This window comes from Amphibalanus amphitrite, unplaced genomic scaffold (assembly GCF_019059575.1).
Source record: "Amphibalanus amphitrite isolate SeventyFive unplaced genomic scaffold, NRLGWU_Aamphi_draft 000018F_arrow, whole genome shotgun sequence".
Lineage (NCBI taxonomy): Eukaryota > Metazoa > Arthropoda > Thecostraca > Balanomorpha > Balanidae > Amphibalanus > Amphibalanus amphitrite.
The window spans coordinates 247,001-265,993 of NW_024881514.1; the positions used below are offsets into that span (position 1 = coordinate 247,001).

The 18,993-nt window shown below is 48.1% G+C and overlaps 1 protein-coding gene across 4 annotated transcripts in view; it reads right to left on the reverse strand.

Moving 5' to 3' along the window:
• LOC122389045 (glycine receptor subunit alphaZ1-like) overlaps window positions 1-18,993 on the reverse strand; it is a 49,811-nt gene that overhangs the window by 2,554 nt on the left and 28,264 nt on the right. For all 4 annotated transcript variants that reach the window (XM_043380722.1, XM_043380728.1, XM_043380713.1 and 1 more), the window contains 8 exons: window positions 16,605-16,672; window positions 13,418-13,556; window positions 12,907-12,997; window positions 12,464-12,546; window positions 8,794-8,925; window positions 6,022-6,220; window positions 1,856-1,960; window positions 765-930 (listed from right to left, as the gene is read on the reverse strand). In XM_043380722.1, coding sequence (XP_043236657.1) covers window positions 765-930; window positions 1,856-1,960; window positions 6,022-6,220; window positions 8,794-8,925; window positions 12,464-12,546; window positions 12,907-12,997; window positions 13,418-13,556; window positions 16,605-16,672 — 983 coding nt within the window. The remainder of the gene's footprint in view (window positions 1-764; window positions 931-1,855; window positions 1,961-6,021; window positions 6,221-8,793; window positions 8,926-12,463; window positions 12,547-12,906; window positions 12,998-13,417; window positions 13,557-16,604; window positions 16,673-18,993) is intronic.

Sequence of the window (18,993 nt, forward strand, 5' to 3'; positions counted from 1 at the left end):
GCCATATACATATGATGCAGTCAGTCGGTCTGTCGGCGGTTTCGTCGGTCTGTCAGCGAGTGGGACGGGTCGCCGCGGCCGCCGTCCGCCCCCTTCTGCCTATCGCCGGCTCACAGACTGGCTGATTGGAGCGCGGACAGTGCCCGTCAGACGACACAGACAGACCATAGGCCCGCACAAATACGCCGAGATGGCGGCCAACTCGGTCACACTGCGACTGTATTTTGTCAAAGGAACTGATCAGCCTGATGGCCTGATTGCCAAGTTTCCTCAGAACAGGATTTAGAGAGCAATGCCGGCAAATGAGTTTCCACCCGATTGACATCAAAACCGATTCACGTTAGATGACTGGCTCGTACTGCATTACTTCCTAAGAGTTCTACTTACTCGTAAAACCAGGAGGGGATGCAGTTTTCCTTAATGCCGTAAACTGCGTTACTTAGCCCGGTGAAGGACTGCTCCGGTTGTTTTTCAATAGAAAAACACAATTCTAACGAATAGTGTTTGTCTATTTCAAACCAACCTGCGGTTATTGTTTTAGATAAGCGTGTTTTAAATAAACTTAACAAAAAAACTTATCTCTTAATCTAATGAATCGTAACAGAAAGGTAGGTATTCAATGAAAACGGCTCTAATATTGCTTAGTCGTCCGATGTTGTTACGCTCAGCACTATAACCACTTGTAATTCCACCTCTATCTCACTCACACCATTCCCATCACCACTGATCGGCTAGCCCGTGCCGTTCTCCCTAGCGCCACTGACCGGCGTGCTCGTGCCGTTGCTCCTGGTCTCCGACTCTGTCGAGTCGTTGGGCGCCACCTTGCCGCCGTTGACGCGGATGGGGCGGGCCGCGTTCGAGGCGGACAGCTCGCGCTCCCGCAGCTCCCGCTCCCGCTTCTTTTTCTTCTTCTCCGCCACGGCCATCATCCTGTGTGGAAAGGGAGCCGGACGCGCTCAGGGAGCTGGATAGACACTGGCCGAGCCTTCGTCAAGCGACATAGGCCCGCGCGTCCCCTGACGCAGCTCAGACGCCGCCGAGTTGCTGCACACCATAGGACCATGCGACACATGGGAGGAGGGGGGGGGGGTGAGCCGTGCCGCTAGTCAGGATGATTCTGTGGCGGAGAGTCGAGCTCGAAATTGAGTAGCTTAATCGTGAAGTTTGGCTGATTCCGGCACAGAACGATAATTGCGTATAGTCGGTAGTAAATAATGAAGCATGTGTGTTGTGTGAATTAAAAAAAAACAAGAAAGAAAAAATCAAATCAGCGAAGAGTGTGCCTAATGTTGACATCATGGCAGTTTCTTGTTCCATAAAAGTGCTGAGTCTTTAAATGCATTAATTTTCTATCTATGGAGTGCACAATTTTTCTGTTTAGCCAACGCATGCCACGTAACAATGGATATAAGAGATCGATAATATTTCCTTTCATTTGTGTCCCAGTAAACGCAGGCTTAGTGGATGCAACGGCAAACATTGAGGCTGAATGTTAGATATAACTCAATGGCTGACATTTCGTGATGAAGGGACAACAGTAGAACAGAATAGCAAAGCAGTCACGGTACAAAGACAAGCAGGTCGACAGTAGGTCACTACCTTATGTAGGCAAACGCTATATCAATAAGGTTTTGTCTTCGGTTTGACGTCATACACTACGTCATGTGACGTATGTACGGTGAAAAAATTAAGGGCACATAACTATATTCGGATACTTCTCCCCTTCTAATAGAAACATAACGCACAATGGTAGATGGATGTCGGAAAGCAGTGATGCACTATAAAGGAGGGACGCCCCACGCACATCACGGTCTGACGCTCTGATGATGCTCCGGCCCGTGATTGAGGGACTCACCGTATGACGATGACATACTCGGAGAGTGCGAAAAAGACGAACAGCACACAGCCCGCCATCCATATATCCACGGCCTTGGCGTAGCTCGCCTTGGGACTCTCGGCCCTGCAAAAAACGGCGATCGTGTCACTGCTTCAGCAGTCAGTCAAAGCAGCACGGCCGCCTCCATCGGTCGGACACAATCCACAGCGCGCCGCCCATCTCCGTTACTGCGGCCTGACGGCGGCGTCAGCGGATATCTGCCGAGGCTGCGGCGCGGCGGCCCGGCCGCCCATCAGTCGAACGGCGGCGGGGCCGAGCGCCGGCAGCCGGTCGGACGCACCATAACAGCCGCAGGCCGCTCAGCCCGATGGCCTGTCAGACCAACGACACGCACCGCGATGGAGAGGAGCCGCCAAAGGCGCCGCCGGCGGCGAAAAGCCCGCAGAAATGGCCCTGCCTGCTGATATCGGACGCAGAAATGGCCAAACAAAGGGTAAAGCTGAAAAAATATGGCCCGAGAATCGAACTGTAGTGCGACCTTCGCTCAAAACAAGGCTATGAATTAACCATATGGATCTTCAGGGTCAGGTTATCGGGTTATTTATTGCTGAGCTGCCGTCATAAACCTCTTTTTATAAAACCTACTCAGAATGTTTCAAATCTGTCAGATTTTCCTATCAGAGACAGCGCCAGCTCAGGACAGAATTCAAAGTCAAACAAGGAATTTCAGGCGACGGACAAACAAGTGGTATTGGGCCGAAGTCACCACAGAATGTACCTTATGCTGGTACACAAGCCAGGTAATCAGTTGCCATCCACCTCAGTTTGTGTCACTAACTACGGTCTACAACCTCAGACACAACACACTGGTAGCATACTATGCCGGACAGCAGCCGCCGGGTAGGATACTGTGCCGGCCAGCAGCCGCCTGGTAGGATACTGCGCCGCCGGCCGCGCGTGTACTGCGGCACAGTCTACTATCCAGACGGCCAACGACGGCCTACTGGATGGAGGTTGAGCAAGTGAGCAGGCGGCGCTACAGACAACAATTTCAAACGTAAGGCGCTGGTTATTCGCAGGGCTATCTCATGGACTTACACAATGGACGTCACATATCGACCGATATGAGTGCTGAGTATTTCTCAGTATCTTCGGACGTCGGACGACCCAGCTGCTCTGCTCGGCTGATCCCTGCTAAATGTGTTTACAGACGATCGGATCTGCCTTTAGAGCATCCTGCTGTTTTTCACAGCATTGCTTTCACGATAGTCCTGAGCTCCAGCTGTTTCTTGACCCTATTCAGGGAAGATGACGACACAATACAGCTGTTGCTGCGTTGTTTCGCCCGAGAGTCGCGGCTCTATGGCAGCCAAATGACCAGGCTAACGGCCATTTTCAGTTCGAGCTGCCATCCACGAGCAGTCACGGCTCTGCCCGGGGACTAACTGCCCTGACTACCGCCGGCGCCGCCCGTCCGGCCGAAGTCGTCCGAAAGGTCCGGCCGAGTCCCTCCCTGCCCCGTTGGGGTCCGCCCCACTGACCCTGACCAGATTACCCATCGGCCGTGACAGATTCAGAGCTCAGCGTCCGCAGTCGACAATCTATATGCAGCAGCATCGAGACGGCTGGAGTTCCTCCTACACAACCGCAACTGGCCACGAATCGGCCGACTCCGGCCTAATAACGGCGGCCGATTGCTCAAACTTCTGTGGCGAACCTCAACTGTCGACTCTGAATTGTGGCCCACTGAGCGGCCGGCCTCTGACGACTGACGTCTGGCCTTGGACGGGGACGGGGGCGGACCCGAGGCCGCTGGTGTGGGTGTCAGCAGACTGCGAGCTGCCGGCTGGCCACCGGGGCTGATCGGAGGGGCATTGTTGGCGCCCTGAGGGCCACAATGACGGCCGTGAAGCGCCGCTCGGCGGCCGGCCGATGGGCCGCGGCGGCGGCGCCTCAGATCGATTGCTGATCGGGAGGCCGAGTGGCGACACCCGGAGGGCATTACCGCCTCAGTGGGCGGCCCGGTTCATGAGAGAGGCCGCCGCCGGACGGCTCCATGGAGGACGGCCGCGCCCCACCGATAAGAGGAAATATGACGGCGGTGATACGGAGCTGGGGCAGTAGCCGTGACTGTGACGTCTGGAATCCAGAGAGAAGTCACTACAGTGAAGGATGGGGTATTGTTCATGACTCGAAACAATTTTATTCGATTAACTGAGCTTCATACTGTTTATATCAACGTCAAGTAAGAACATACGTAAGTACAGCAACATAACATACAGACAGGTCATCTAGTGATGGCTGGTCGCGTCCAGCTGCTTGCAAGCGCCAAAAAATACCCCCTTTCCGAGTAATGATATGAGCCTAGAGAACAATGGCACGGAATATATAGGGTGTAGGACTACAATAGCGTCCTTTGGATGCTTTCAGAGAATCGGATTGCTTGACCCGACAATATTGTTTGCTGTAATACTCAGCTGGTAGACGTCATTTGCAGTTGGGCCTGTTCCATGGCCTCTACGGCTGTAATATTCCAAATAACGCTAAGCAGATCGGCTTCTCTGATCCTCCACGATCACACAGAGATGTTAGGATGCATTGGAGCCGCGGCCAGCGATGCATGGTCGGACTGCTAACCGCACGTCGGCAGCCCGCGGAGAGCCCGCTGCTCAGCCGGCCGCTCGGCAGCCCGATGGGTGATTTATCGAACAATCCGCCAGTATGGCCTCTGGGTATTGGCTCATGTTTGATGAAATGGTATGGGGTCCTCCCATTGAGCCCGACGTACTTAACAATGCAATTGATGATCTAAAACTAATTTGCAATCTGACATTGTCTTTAGTGCTGAATGTGAGGCGAATTGTAACGCCATAAGGTTACATCAGAGCAATGCATTTATCTAAGTAAGCAGGTTACTGAGTCACACAGCCCCATGCGTTCGGCCGAAGTGTAACACTCAGTGGATTATGGCGTCCATGAGTCAGCACCAATTGACTTACCGGCCGGGGTGAGAGCAGTGAGCATCGGCCGACTCACTTCATGACCCAGTTAGAACGGTACAGGGCTCTAGCTCACAGGATTTCTCGGCTAGACGTTACGTGGCATTAACCCTCGCCCATGTAGGGGGGGGGGTTGGTGCAACCCCCCCCCCTGAGGCTTTTCGGAAATAGTGCAAAAACGGCGGCGCGCAGCGCCGCCAAATTTTGGGGACCTTATGGGGCAAACCTTGCGCATCTTTTGATCAAAAAAATTTGACCGGGTCATGTCAGGTCACGGAGTTATGACGTCACAAAGGGAACAGCCTCCGGCCGGATTTTCGCAAACTGAGTGCCAACGCCCGAGGTTTCCTGCCGGTGGTACGGACATCGGTTGATGGATCGTGATGAAACTTCCCATGCATGTTGGGGCAAGTATTGGCTATCATATGGTATAAGAAACTTGACCGGGTCAGGTCAGGTCACGGAGCTATGACGTCACAAGAGGAACAGCGTCCGGTACTATTTTTGAAAAGCGCCCGAACCACTATTTTGCTAATTCTTGTCACCTCAATGGGAATATGCAGCTATATTAGCTTCTATAGGGAGCAAATGGACCTCCCAAATCCAAAAATACAATCAGATTTCAAAAATTTAAATTTTGATTTTTCGAATTTCTGCCGCCGACTGTGACCTTGCCGACTTCCGGCGCTCCCAACGCGCCATTTTTAGAGCTAGGGAAACGAAATACATACCAAACGATAGAGAATTGATCAAGGAACACGATAGTGAAGGTTTCAAGTCGATATCTCCCACCGTTTTGCCGCAATCGCCGCGGAAAGTTGAAAAAGTCTATTTTTTCCGAAAATTTGACCTTTGACCGGTCAAAAGTAGGTCAAATGTTGACCTAGGACCAAAAAATATACCACCAATCGCGAGATCTCGGCGAGAGCAATCAGTTGGTCTTTTCCGCTAAGCTCTACGACGCTCCGTTTTCAAACGCCAAGGGGGGGGGGGGTCGCACCAACCCCCCCCCCCTGCATGGGCGAAGGTGGCAGATCGCCGTTTACGGGCGAGGGTTAATCCTCCGCCACACGACCCAGCCAGAATGGTAAACGGCACTAACTCACCTAATGGCCCCAGTAGGATGGTGAGCGACATTTGACTCACTCCACGGCCCAGTTCGGGTGTTGAGTGGCACTAACTCACCTGACGGCGTTGAACATTGCTGTGAGTGTGAGCAGGGTGGTGATGGTGAGCACCATCCTGCCGGGCACCACCTCGGGCGGCACCAGGAAGCTGAGCCAGCCGACCCACACGAACAGCGCCGACGGGATGAACGTCTGCAGCAGGTGGAAACTCAGCCGCCGTTGCAGGTTCACATGAAACTCCAGCGCCGGAAAGCTCACTGACGGGAGAAGGGCAGAGAGGGCGTCAGAGGGGAGAGACGGTAGAGAGAGGAGGGAGGAAGATGGCTCTGATACAGATCAGCTGCAATTTTACACCGTTAAGTAGTTACTGACTCGCTATTTTCGCAAAAGGATACTAGTATAAAAAAGACTAGATACTAGTATTTTGGGAAATGCGGTAGCTCTCAACGACTATAAGCGTTAAATCCTTCATTTCGTAACATGCTTATCTTACCTTGGTGTTGCATTTACATTTGTGTTGCATTTGTAGATAAACTAAAAATGAAGAATACTGAACGACGAGTTACTTATGAAATGCCATAATGAATAATGTATAGAGGATTCTTCATGGCTCTGAGTGGAAGATATAGATGATTCTTCATGGCTCCGAGTGGAAGATGAGGATATCTTTTCCAAGCGGGTTACTGAAAAACCGAGCGACGAAGGAACGAGGTTTTTCTGTAACACGCGAGGAAAAGATATCCGATCTTCCACGAGTGAGCCATGAGGAATCCTATATCTTTCTATGTTGAGGTTTAGGTATTCCTAATTAATAAAATATTATATTTAAATGCATTCGTCTATGTAAAAATAGATTCAGAGTAATTTGTTCTTATTTGATAAGTTTCATCCATAAACAATGTCGTTCGGTTATTGACCCATCATCACTTGAACTCTTGATTTTTCGCTATGAACCCTCGAGACCTTATCTTTGCATCTCAGAGGGATGCAGAGATAACAAATTCTTATCTTTGCATTTCAGAGGAGTGCGAGATAGAAATATCCCTGCACTGTAGACCCAATGGCAAATATGTACATAAACCTCAAATAGAAAGATAAGGATATCTTTTCCAAGCGGGTTACTGAAAAACCGAGCGACGAAGGAGCGAGGTTTTTCTGAAACACGCGAGGAAAAGATATCCGATCTTCCATGAGTGAGCCATGAGGAATCCTATACCTTTCTACGTTGAGGTTTATTCTTAATTAATTAAACATTATATTTAAATGTTCTTATCTATGGACAAATAGATTTAGAGTACTTTGTTTTAATATTTCACAAGCTTCATACACAAACAACCATTAAAAATGGTTCAATTATTGACCCATCATCACTTGAACTCTTGATTACGGAGCGAGCGAAGCGAGCGTAGTCTTTCCTTAGATTAACGGAAATTTCTGAGTATGAGCGGCCGGCCGGCCGGCCGGCCGGCCGTGGTCACGATTCTGCGACGCTTATATCTCAGCAACCACTTGACCGATTTACACGCGGTAATTTTTGTAGGGTGGCTTCATTCCTTCTACCAAGTATTGGACTATTCCCGATGCATGTGGGTGACCCCTTATGCACGTGCCACGTGCAAAACGAAGAGGTGTCACTTTTGTAATTGTTGCAATATCTCGGTAACTACTTGGCCGATTGCGCTGAAAGTTGGCATGTAGGTAGGCACCGACTAGGCACTGCATATCCATGTGCCAGAGTTGGGGTGCTGCTGCACGTGCGCACGTGCAGGGGTCGATTCCAGATCTCGAGAACGGCTGGACCGATTGTGCTGAAATTTGGTACATTGTTAGGGACCGGTTAGTAGGGTGCCGTGCAAAAGTTAGTTGGGACCCATTTTGCACGTGCGCACGTGCAGGGTGCCGCTTCCAGATCTCGAGAACGACTGGGCCGATTGTGCTCAAATTTGGCACATCGCTAGAGACCGGTTAGTAGGGTGCCGTGCACAAGTCAGCTGGAGGTACCCCGTCGAAATTTCGCACGTGCAAGGCCCACCCTCTCGCTCGCTCCGTTAGTCGCCCCAAAAGGCGTTATACTGGTTTTTAGCTATGAACCCTCGAGACATTATCTTTGCATCTCAGAAGTGCGAGATAGAAATATCCCTGCACTGTAGACCCAATGGCAAATAAACTTCAAATAGAAAGATAAGTGTATCTTTTCGATATTCCTAGAAATTCATCGTTAAATTTGATTAAGTTAGAAAATTACATCACCAATAGTCTTACAACCTTAGAGCGCGATCTTCCTCTATCTACACCAAGTAAAGACAAGAATTCCCTTTCATAATTGTCGATCACTTAACTTTCGGCCAGCAATAACCTTGCGATCCAATCAAAGCTCTGCAAGATTGAAATGCTTTGGATTGTCTGAACTTCCCTGCAAATACATCGAACTTAGCGAATTGTTATAGGTCGTGCGTCTCGCGCCCGCACAGCTCGCTGTCGCCGGATGGCAGGCCCGGAAATTTGTCGTCCCCGCAACACGCAGTCCCATGTTTACAGAGCGCCCAGTATTGGCTGGTGGACAGATATATGGCCGGCAATTCGTCCCTCCACAGCGGACACTGGGGCCAACGGCTTCTATTGCCTCTAATACAAGTACTGATGCGGGACTATAGAGAAGTTTCCAGCTCGCGCACTGCCGGTGAAGTAGATTTACTTTGAAGTATCACGGTATCGAGCTCACAGCAAATGGATAATCGCACACATGCACAACCACAATGCGGTGGTAGCTGTCGGTAACTAACCATTAGTGCCGCAGTACTGGGCTCACGGAGCAGGCGATTTCACTCACTGGTGTGGTGGCTGTAGTTTTGTGTGGCCAGCACCTCCACCCGGATATCGTAGTGGTCGTGTGTAAGGTCGGGGCTGACCTCGATCCCTGGCGGTTCCCACTCGTACACCACTTCCTCCGTACGATACGAGTCTGAAACCCGGAGAGACACACATACAGCACACTACTTTCCCAGTACGGTATAAATATGAACACACTCAGATTCGTGTATAGTTTAGTGCAGATAAGTCGGATCAGCCCAGTAACCGACCGATGCTGAGAAGAGAAGCTTTCAGCAGAAAAGGTGCGGTCGTGCAGCCTGGAGAGTGTAAATGGGAGAGAAGCGGCATGCGTGGGTGTTAGGCTTCACTCGAACACATAAGACAGAAGCTTTCGCCGCCGTTTGCGCAGAGATGAACACGGGCACGGGGCTGTGCTGCCGTGTAGACGGAGACAGGGTAGGGGATGTTGGATCACTGGGGACAACCAGAGGTGGCAATGAAATCAGAAATGGGCCCTTAGCTGCCCGATTCGGTCGGCTCTCCGCAAGCAGCGAATAATAAGCTGAAGGAGCTCACTCTTATCTGCATTACATTGCAAAGTAGCAATGTAAGTTATTACATATATGTACAAAGTAAATCCGAGATCGTTTTAGCAGAGCTCTAATCAAATTCATTCCACAAACCCTGCCCTGCCTAAGTCCTTCGAAGTGGGTACGCATGCAGAGGCATCAGGCAGCTACTCCTTTTGTCATTTAACCTGACCTTAGACTTTACATTTAATATCAAACAGCAGTTTAATGAGCAAGATCCGGCTACATCCTCTGGAGTCGGCAATGAAAACACGGACCATTGCAGGCCCTTCCCAGCAGCAGCTCCCTCAGCAGCCGCGGCGGCACAACAGGCCATCCGTCGCCAAGTGCGGCTCAACTAGTGTCATATGTTGCTGGGTGTTTCTGAGCGCCGCCCCGAGAGCCACTAAATCTGGGCAATCTCTGACGCTTACGTCAAAGGTCAGGACTGGCGTGTCACATCAGTGGCTTCTACAGGCTCTTCGGGATTTCTTTGGGGAGAGGAGGGGGAGGTCTATGATCAGCTATGATCGACACTGTAAATTATCTCCTGTCTAGTATGGATCGCGGGAAAGTATCTACGCTGTTAGCGGTTGACACGTCTCGTGCCTTCGACAGCATAGAGCACGAACGCTTGTTAGATAAGTTGGGCTGGTATGGCGTGGACGGGCATTGGTTCGAGGACTGGCGTTGAAAAATAGGTCTCAGAGCATCCAGGGGAGCACGGCAGGGGCACTGCCAGTGACGCATGGGGTGATTCAGGGGTCACAGTTAGGGCCAAAGTTGTTTTTAATATTCACTAACGATCTTTCAGGGCACTTACCATCTGGCAAGCAGGTGGCTTACGCTGACGACGTACAATTCCTAGACTCCGACTCGGTCGAGAACTTGGCATGTCTAAAGGAACGTGTCGAAAAAACTCTGGATGCGGCTCTTCTGTGGTTCACACAGAACCGACTGAAAATTAACCCATAGCAAAACTGAGCTGTTGTTTGTCAAACCTAAGCAAAAAAGATGTGACTCCATAACAGTGCAATTCGGTGACGCAAATGTCAGTCCATCTTCCCATGCAAAAATCCTTGGTGTTTACGTTGATTCGGGGTTTTCATGGGAAAAGCAAGTCTCTCAGGTTACCCTCCGCTGTTTCCATGTCCTGGTCGGTTTATCTAAACTGAAACACAGAATACCTTTCGAAACCAAGAAACTACTGATTCAGGCACTTGTGTCCCCTCATGTGCATTATTGTTTAACTGTTTGGGGTGGTTGTTCTGCCACGCTTCGTCACCGATTGCAAAAAGCCTTAAATTTTGGAGCCCGTATCGTCACTGATCTGTCCCGGCGTGAGCATGTTACTCCTGCCCTGGAGATGTTGGGGTGGGAGAGGTTTGATGGCATGTTGGAGGGACGTGACCTGGCCATGCTGCGTAAGCTAACGTCACCCGATGCACCGCCGGCGCTGGCCGATCTCGTTCAGAGCCGGTCCGATGTATCGGACAGGTCCACCCGTGGGACGTGTTGGGGCCAACTAGAGCTCCCGAGAGTGAAGACTGAACGTGCCAAACGGGCGTTTCCATTTAGAGCCGTGAGTGCATGGAACGCGCGCAAGAGTCATTCATAACTGTCTATGTGTGTCTCGATAGGATAGATGGGAACATTTTATCATGCTGTGTTTAATACTTTTAGTAGTTTTAAGTACCCTGGCTTTTAAACGTGTTTCTGACGTGAGAACAGAAAAGCCATGTTTTATGGAGTTCTCAATAAAACTGACTATGAATATGACTATGACTATGGTCTAGCAAACTGTTGATTTTTTTCAGCCTTTTTATAGAAGCAGGTTTTGATTGAAATATAATTTCAGTTCGACTTTTTTAAGTGAATGTAATATATCTATTCAATCGAATAGGTATGGCTATGCTCAAAAGCACTGCATTTTATGTAAACATTACCTGGTCAATACAAATTGCATTAAGCATAAAAGTAAGCGATTGCTGAGAAGCTATTGCTATCCATAAATTTGCTTAGCATCAACAGCGATCGGAAGACAGCCACCTGACCCAGGATCAGGTGGTTTAACCTCGTTTTCCTGTTGGTGGCCCAAACAGCGGTAGACCCGGATGCTCAGCTTTTACGGCCCATGGCCCATTGGCCCATTGTGCTTTCAATCGAGGAGCCATAGAATCACCCATAGCCAAAGCGTTATAGCCATGTGCTGGAAAGCTCTATAAGGAATGGCTGAATGCATTTGGACGCCCAATTGGCCTGTGTTACTAAGTCCAGATGGAGATCCGTTCGCCTGCATTGCCAATTCATCTAACGAATAATCAGCTGGTTCTGTAACATTAACCCCAGTCAGGGGTGCTAGAGTCGGCTCTTAAACCCATCGGTGCATATACTTGTCGAATAAATGGCACTCGGTACGCCTGAAACACTGGCAAATGAATGGAACTGCGAGAAGCAAAGATTTTATAGCATCTGCATACATATGCACGACTTGTTAGCTTCCTAGATACGCGAAACGGTTATGGTACCATCGTTGAAGAAAAAAAGAAACTTTTGGACATTGAATAAGACTAAAGGAAACTAACGATCATAAGTGCACCTCTACTATTCCAATGGATGTGCCTCTGTGTCTCACTTAAAAGATAAAGTAGATGTTAAAGTGTTCCGTTTTATCTCATTCGGATAATTTATTAGATTTTAGTAGCTATTAGTTAGTTTATTTAGGCCAGCTAGTCGAAAAGAGGTGCGAGATCCGCTTTAGGTCTGATGTAGACACACATCACTGTTGGAAATCGCATGGTTTCAAAGTGTTCAATTAAAACTATGCGCATTTAGAACTTCATCGGCGTCAGCTTATGACCTCATTTACCTAACTTACAGCGAAGTACGGCCATAGCACTGCCCGGGGAACAGTTCGTCATCCAGCCCCTGAAATACTGCCAAGCCAAAAATGGATTTTCTGCAAATATTTAGATGATCCATGCATTCAGACCATTGCGTGATAAACCAGTAAATCACCTAATTCTGCGTCTTGCATGACACGCATGCTCATGGCAAGTGCGGTAATGCTCAATAGTGACAATATTTCGACAACCACAACTTGGATCGCCCGATACTCACAGTCTTCCAAGTGGAACACGCAGTGCTGCGAGTCGAACGGGTAGTCGCGGAAACTCATCTTGCACACAATGGTAACCGTCAGCCTGCAACACAAACGGCGTCAAAGGCGAGCTAGAACAGGTCACGACACATGACGGTCACATTTAGCCGAGAGCCGGGTATTTAAGTCCTCATCAGGGGCACAGAATGCTCAACAAATAATATCTTTACCGGTAGGGCATGAAAAGTGAAAGGTTTGTCGAGATATATGGGAATTAAATGGATGTTTTAGCTTACTCAATGTGTCTTGCATCATACATAGGTGTATAACAAAGCATAAACAATAACATACAGCATAAACTGTGTTGCATTTCAGCATTCACAATCGCATACACGCGCACGCGCACGCACACATAGACGCACATGCACCCATACGAACGGGGGCGGTCGGGGTCGGCACTCACAGCACTGAGTAGCGAATGAAGCCGTCCGACTGCATCCGTAAACTGCTGGCCGGCGATATTAGCTTGTATATTCGCAGGCCCTTCATGTGATCTGACAAAAGAGAATACCTCAGCATCGACAGCTACTGCAGCCGTTATGCGTGTAAAAGCGACCACACCTCAAGTTCTTTGTTCAGTTAAGTTCAGTCAAGTTTTTTGGGATTTCTTAATAAATGGCGGTAGATCATCTGCTTATCCGAGGGGCGGTATGGCTGCCTGGACGTTTCCTTTTCTTACGCACTCTAATTACCATTTCTAGGGTAGAGCAGCCTACACAACATTCCAATGCCAATTTGGACTCACTAGTGCACATGATAGCATATAATTTCAAAATAAAAAAAAGACGCCAGCGCTTTCAAATGCAGCTTGAAACGAGTTGGAAATATTTATACACCAAGACAGATGATATGTTGTCATTAATGATATGTTGTCATTATTGCAAAAGAGAAGAAACCACACATTTATGTCATACCTACGAAGGTGATTGGTTTCCACATTTGGTCAAATATGGCGGGATGGAGGTTGAACCACTGTCCTGGTTTGAGTGTCTCCGGCGGAATCAGACGGCTGTCAGTCCAGTAGAACCTCAGGAACATCTCCGTGGCCAGCTCCTAAAAACAACAGCTGCCAGTCAGTAAACACGGTCGCAATTATCGTGACGCTGTACGTACGGTAAGAATAGCAGTCTAACTCCTTCAGTGGTGCGCTGGTGCGTACACACACACACAAGCACCCCCTCCCCCCCCCCCCCCCACACACACACATCCGTAAGGATGAGTGCAAGAATTACTACTCTCTTTGTGCGTGAGTGATAGGAGCCTGACTTTTAACTATCAACAACATGATTAGGCGAAACAGCATTACACATCAACGGCTTCGGTAAAAGACATTATTTATTTGTTGGAAACTGTTACAGCTTACGATTCTTCAAGCCAGCAGCAATTTCTCACTCTGTGAGTTAGACTGTACCGCACAACACACTGAGTGTATGTGAGATAGACTGTGAGTACTGTACCGCACAACATACTGAGTGTCTGTGAGATAGACTGTACCGCACAACACACTGCCTTTGACGTAGACTGTACCGCACAACATACTGAGTGTCTGTGAGATAGACTGTGCCGCAGAACACACTGCCTGTGAGTTAGGCTGTACCGCAGAACACACTGCCTGTAAGTTAGACTGTACTGCACAGCCAAGAAGTGCGAGCGATGCTGTACTGCAATACATACATACTGGGGTTATTGTGACAACTCAGAAGATTTAGTCGCTCACTGGACAGCGATATTATCAAAATAGTTTAGTTGCAGTCTAATAAGCCTTAAGTAACAACAGACGTTCATGTTATCTACGAAATCGACAATTGATGTCACTTTACCACGCCCAATGACACTGTTCAGGCACATTAGCAATGCATTTAATTTTCACTAATCATTTTAAACATTCTTTCGCAAGATGGTTACGGGTTATTTACATGCCAATAGGAATTTGGGGGTTTGTATGGGGCTTGTGTGTTCCTAAATGTCTTGTGTACTAAGGTAGTATTGTTAGTGGTAAATACTGGACGATAAATTTCAAAACAGGTGTTTTATTTTTACATGCAGTATGATAAGGTCGAATTTTTTATCCAAGTATTAACTCGTGCATAACATAAGATCCACACTCAAACACTTCTGCTGACAAAGTGCGCAAGCAATGTGCAATGTGCGTTATGTAGCCGTCCTTACCGCTGAGGATGACTGCATGTAACAAGGCAAACAAATACATGTTCACTGCTGCATGCAACTGTAAACTGTAGACAGCAAAAAGGTCAAGAATCTGAGTCAAGATTATAACTGAATACCAAAAATATATTTCATTTACAGATAAAAATTCTAAGCAGACACGGTAAGTAAAATTGAGGAAACTAGTAAACATTCTACTGATAATGCTCTTTCGTCCACTTGATGAAATTATAAGTTCAAGTCCAATATACACGAGACACATATGTTCTTTGCATTGTGACAGCACATCCGTAAATGAAACATTTGTTTGGGAAAGCGGCTCCATGTAAAATGATTACCTTCTTCAATAGCGGTATTGTGTACGTTCCTACCAATGTGATTAAGTGATTCGCCGGACCTATTGGTTTTCTACATACGCGATGGCCGAGGTGGGGGGGGGGGGGGGGGTACGACCCCCCGGCCGTTTCGCCCCTGGTGGAGCTAGGAAGTCGCGGAAAAACGAGCATGTGCGCCGTTACGAAACGCAGAGTTTGATACCCGATTTTAAGCTCCTAGGTCAACCGGTGACCTCTGAGGTCAGGTCAAGTGCCCCAAAGTACGGTTCCGTTTTTGGTGAATAACTTCGCAAAAATGGCCGTAGAGCCGCGATTTTGGCAGCATCGTGTTTGCCTCGCTCAGGCGCGTCGAATGCTATACTTTTTGTTTGGATGAGGTCAACTTAGGGTGTTCAACTCAGGTCACGGTCAGGTCAGCGCCCCCAGGTCACAAACTTGGTCGAAGGAGGTCATGTCGCATATCATTCGATTCGGCAGGTCTTCCTGAGTCCATTGGTGGCTCGCTGGCTCAATTTTATCGGGAGTTATTAACGAAAACTAATATGACGCTAATGACGTCATAAATGACGTCACGCAAGGTCAACATTGCAAAAGTGACGCATTCAACCTTGCAAGGAGTGCATGAAATCACGATTCTGTGTGCTTGAGATAGTTGGGGATCGTTCCCGGCGCCAGAATAGCAGTTTTCCTTTTCCCCATTGACTCAGGTAATGGTGAGGTCACGAAAATGACCTGACCTCATATGACCTTTAGGAAAAATCCGAGATATACAAGTTGTGAGACTCCTAATGGATACTATGTCCTGCAAGTTTCATTTCCCTGTGAAAGCTCCGCGGGCAGTGAGGGCGTCACGAAATTGCGACATCTGAAGACCGTGCAGAGGTTCACCTATAACGTCATAGGTCAGTGACCTGACCTGACTCGAAAATGCGGTTGGTGTCAAACGATTTGGCCTGAATCAAAGGTCAAGTATGCTAAGTGTCAGCTCTGTATCGCCGGCGTGTTTGGAGTTATCGCGGAAAAAAAAAACAATCCTATGGGGGCGGCACCCCCCTCGGCCGGCGAGGGTTCAGATACCGATTTAAGTTTATGTCTGTGCAGGGCAGGTACCATATAATGTGAAATTTTCCAATTGCTCTATGTCAGGAGAGGTTACCTAATTTTGCTTTATAATGAAGCGCCACTGCTATGCTATCCGTTTCTGTCCATTTTGGAACAAAAACGCCTCATTCTTCAAAGGCCGATCAGTGGTGCTCTATGGGAAATAACAGCGCTGCGTAAGCATAATGCGGCTTTGATCTGGTAACTGTCACAACTGCAGTTCAGTCTTTGATCATTTTAGGCGACAGAACTTCAAAATATGTGAAGCTGTACGAATAGAGTATACCTAGACTGCAGTAGGGCCCAGATAACGGTATCAGCCCGTGCACCAATCAGGTGCTTGATAAACCTCTACCGAGCACAACATTGAGCACCGACATCACATCGATAAGAGAGTGCGTTAATGAATAGAATAGTTTACACACCATAAATGATGCAGTCTAGCTACTTTCCATCAGAATTTGCTGAAAATCTTAACTACACATTTGAAATGTCTCACCATATGTTCCTCATTGATGTCTTGAATATCCCTGACTTTCAGGCTGAGGGAAACCTTGAGTGGCTGCCCTAGAACAGAGAGAATATCTTATCAGCACCTGCAGCAGTGGTATGCATGTTCTGCGGCAATGTATGCTGACGGTGGATGGCGGCATCTCGGCAGACCCTCCGCCCATGCAGATCAGTCGTTGTAGGCTGTTCTATGGCAACGCGTTGTTGAATTAAACAGAACACCCACGATAGAGACAGGATAATTACCAATAACCACATACCAATATGAAATATCTATAGTCACATGCCAATTGCGTTAATATCAAAATTTACTGGCTAGCTGTGTGCATTAAAATTTAAAAAATAATGATTTGAATATACTAGAGAAGAGAAATGAGGAACTGCAGTCAAACTAACTCCAGATAGTTGCATCTGTTATCTTCCGAGAGCTGTCAGTTGTGACTGAGTCTTGAGCTGTGAGCTTCTTCTGAGAGTGTTTTAAAAATTGTAGGGCAGTTTCACCTATTATCCGATGAAGTTGCACACTTTGAATAAATTTGTGCATTTTATTTAAACTTAGCTTAGTCAAACATTTTCATCAAGAAAGGTAATTACCATCGACAGCGAGTGTGACGTCTCAAACGGTGCCTTCGGATTCTGACATTCGCTTTTCCTGGAAACCCTCCCTTCTTTTACCTTCGCTATCTCACCTCCTTTCTTGATGGAAAAGTTTATGCTGAAAGTAGTGCATTTAATTCTCGTTTATTCAAATCCCAGAATGAACAGCACCGATTTAATTTCGCTCAAGCTACAATAAAACGCATTCCGGCGCGTTTCATTTCGCTGGTGTGTCGAGGGCGGTCGCTACCCACGACTGTCGACCCGGGCACCGGTCTAAATTTGTCATGTCTCGACTGGGCTGCGCCTGTGGCTGCGGTCCTTGGGTCCGGCGAGGTCGGCGGGGTCTCTGTCTGGTGTGGGGGCCGGTGGGGTCGGAGGGAGAGCGCGAACTGAGCGGCCCAGAGAGGCGGGGGTACTCAGCGGTCACCGCTCCGCCCGCTGACACAACGCCGGCAGTTATCGGTCCGGGTTTTATTTGCTGAGCGCCGGGAGTGGCCACGTGCCCGTCACGGAGCGCTGGACCGTGCCTCTCGGACCGCACTCGCAGAGACTCCACAGCGCACTGCTGCAGGGCGGAGCAGACGCAGCGCTGAGTAATGACAAGCCATTCAGCGGGCTGTGGAGTAGTGGAACTTATTACTATCTTATCGTGCATGCTAGATTTCGCAAGCGTTTTGTATTTGAGCTTTAAATGGTGCCAACTGGATGACCTCCAGTCTTTTCAACAGTTTTTAAAAGTATACCACCTTGAAGCCGCAGTTTGTTTAGTAATTCATATTCTTAGCGGAATTAAGTCATCAAAAGATCTGAAACTTCGTAACAACAGCTGAAAGTCTCTGCCGCGGCACTTGCTGCAAAGGCCCTGGTTTCTCAGCTGGTCAGTAATACATGACCTTTCAAGATTTAAGCCCTTCCATCGTCTCGCAAAACTAATTACACCCTGGCTGTGAGTCAATGACTCCTGAGAACGGTTGAGCCGCCAAGTGGTGCCCTTCATCACACAGGGAGTTTCAGGGATGGCCGTCAAATTATCTGACTGATGAAGGAGCGGCAGACCGAGTACGGTGACGGAAGTGAGCCGACATCGCTGACTGGCGAAACACGGGAAACAGCGGATAGTGAGCATTAAACAGACTTCAAGTAACTAAAAACGCGTTTAACTTTATTCGTCGCCAATAATAAAATAAATCATTTTGAGAACACATAGTGAAATTCATAGGATGATCTGATTATAATATTGAAGACGTTTCCAATTCAGGCGGACATTGGATGCATATTTGCAGTAACAGTCACCCATATTTCTGGCCACTTGGACCGTCGAGTTCGTAGTCTGACATATGATGGTAGTAAATACGCTAACGCACACACATCCATTTGAAAACAGAACAGATATTCCAGTGTCGCAAAGACAAATTTAGGAATGATGCTGGTGGAGCCAAACCAACCGACATGTTGAATGCTTTTGAAACCAGATAAAGCATCACATTTATTTCGTAGCCAGTGCTCGCCACGATAAGGCGAGCTTAATTGTCTCAAAGATTAATAGAACGCTGGATAGATTGTAGCCAGTCTAATGGATCTTGGACACTCATCAAGAAGGACGGCTCCGCTACACCTACATTTATATTTCCACATAAGCCGAGGAACTGAGGAATGAGCAGAAGCTAAGGGAATAAAAGCATGAAATGGATGGATGCAAGCTTTTCGTATAAAACATTCAAAACTAGCACCGTATCAATCAGCACCGTACACCATGGTTTTGGTTTGCTGTGCTGGGT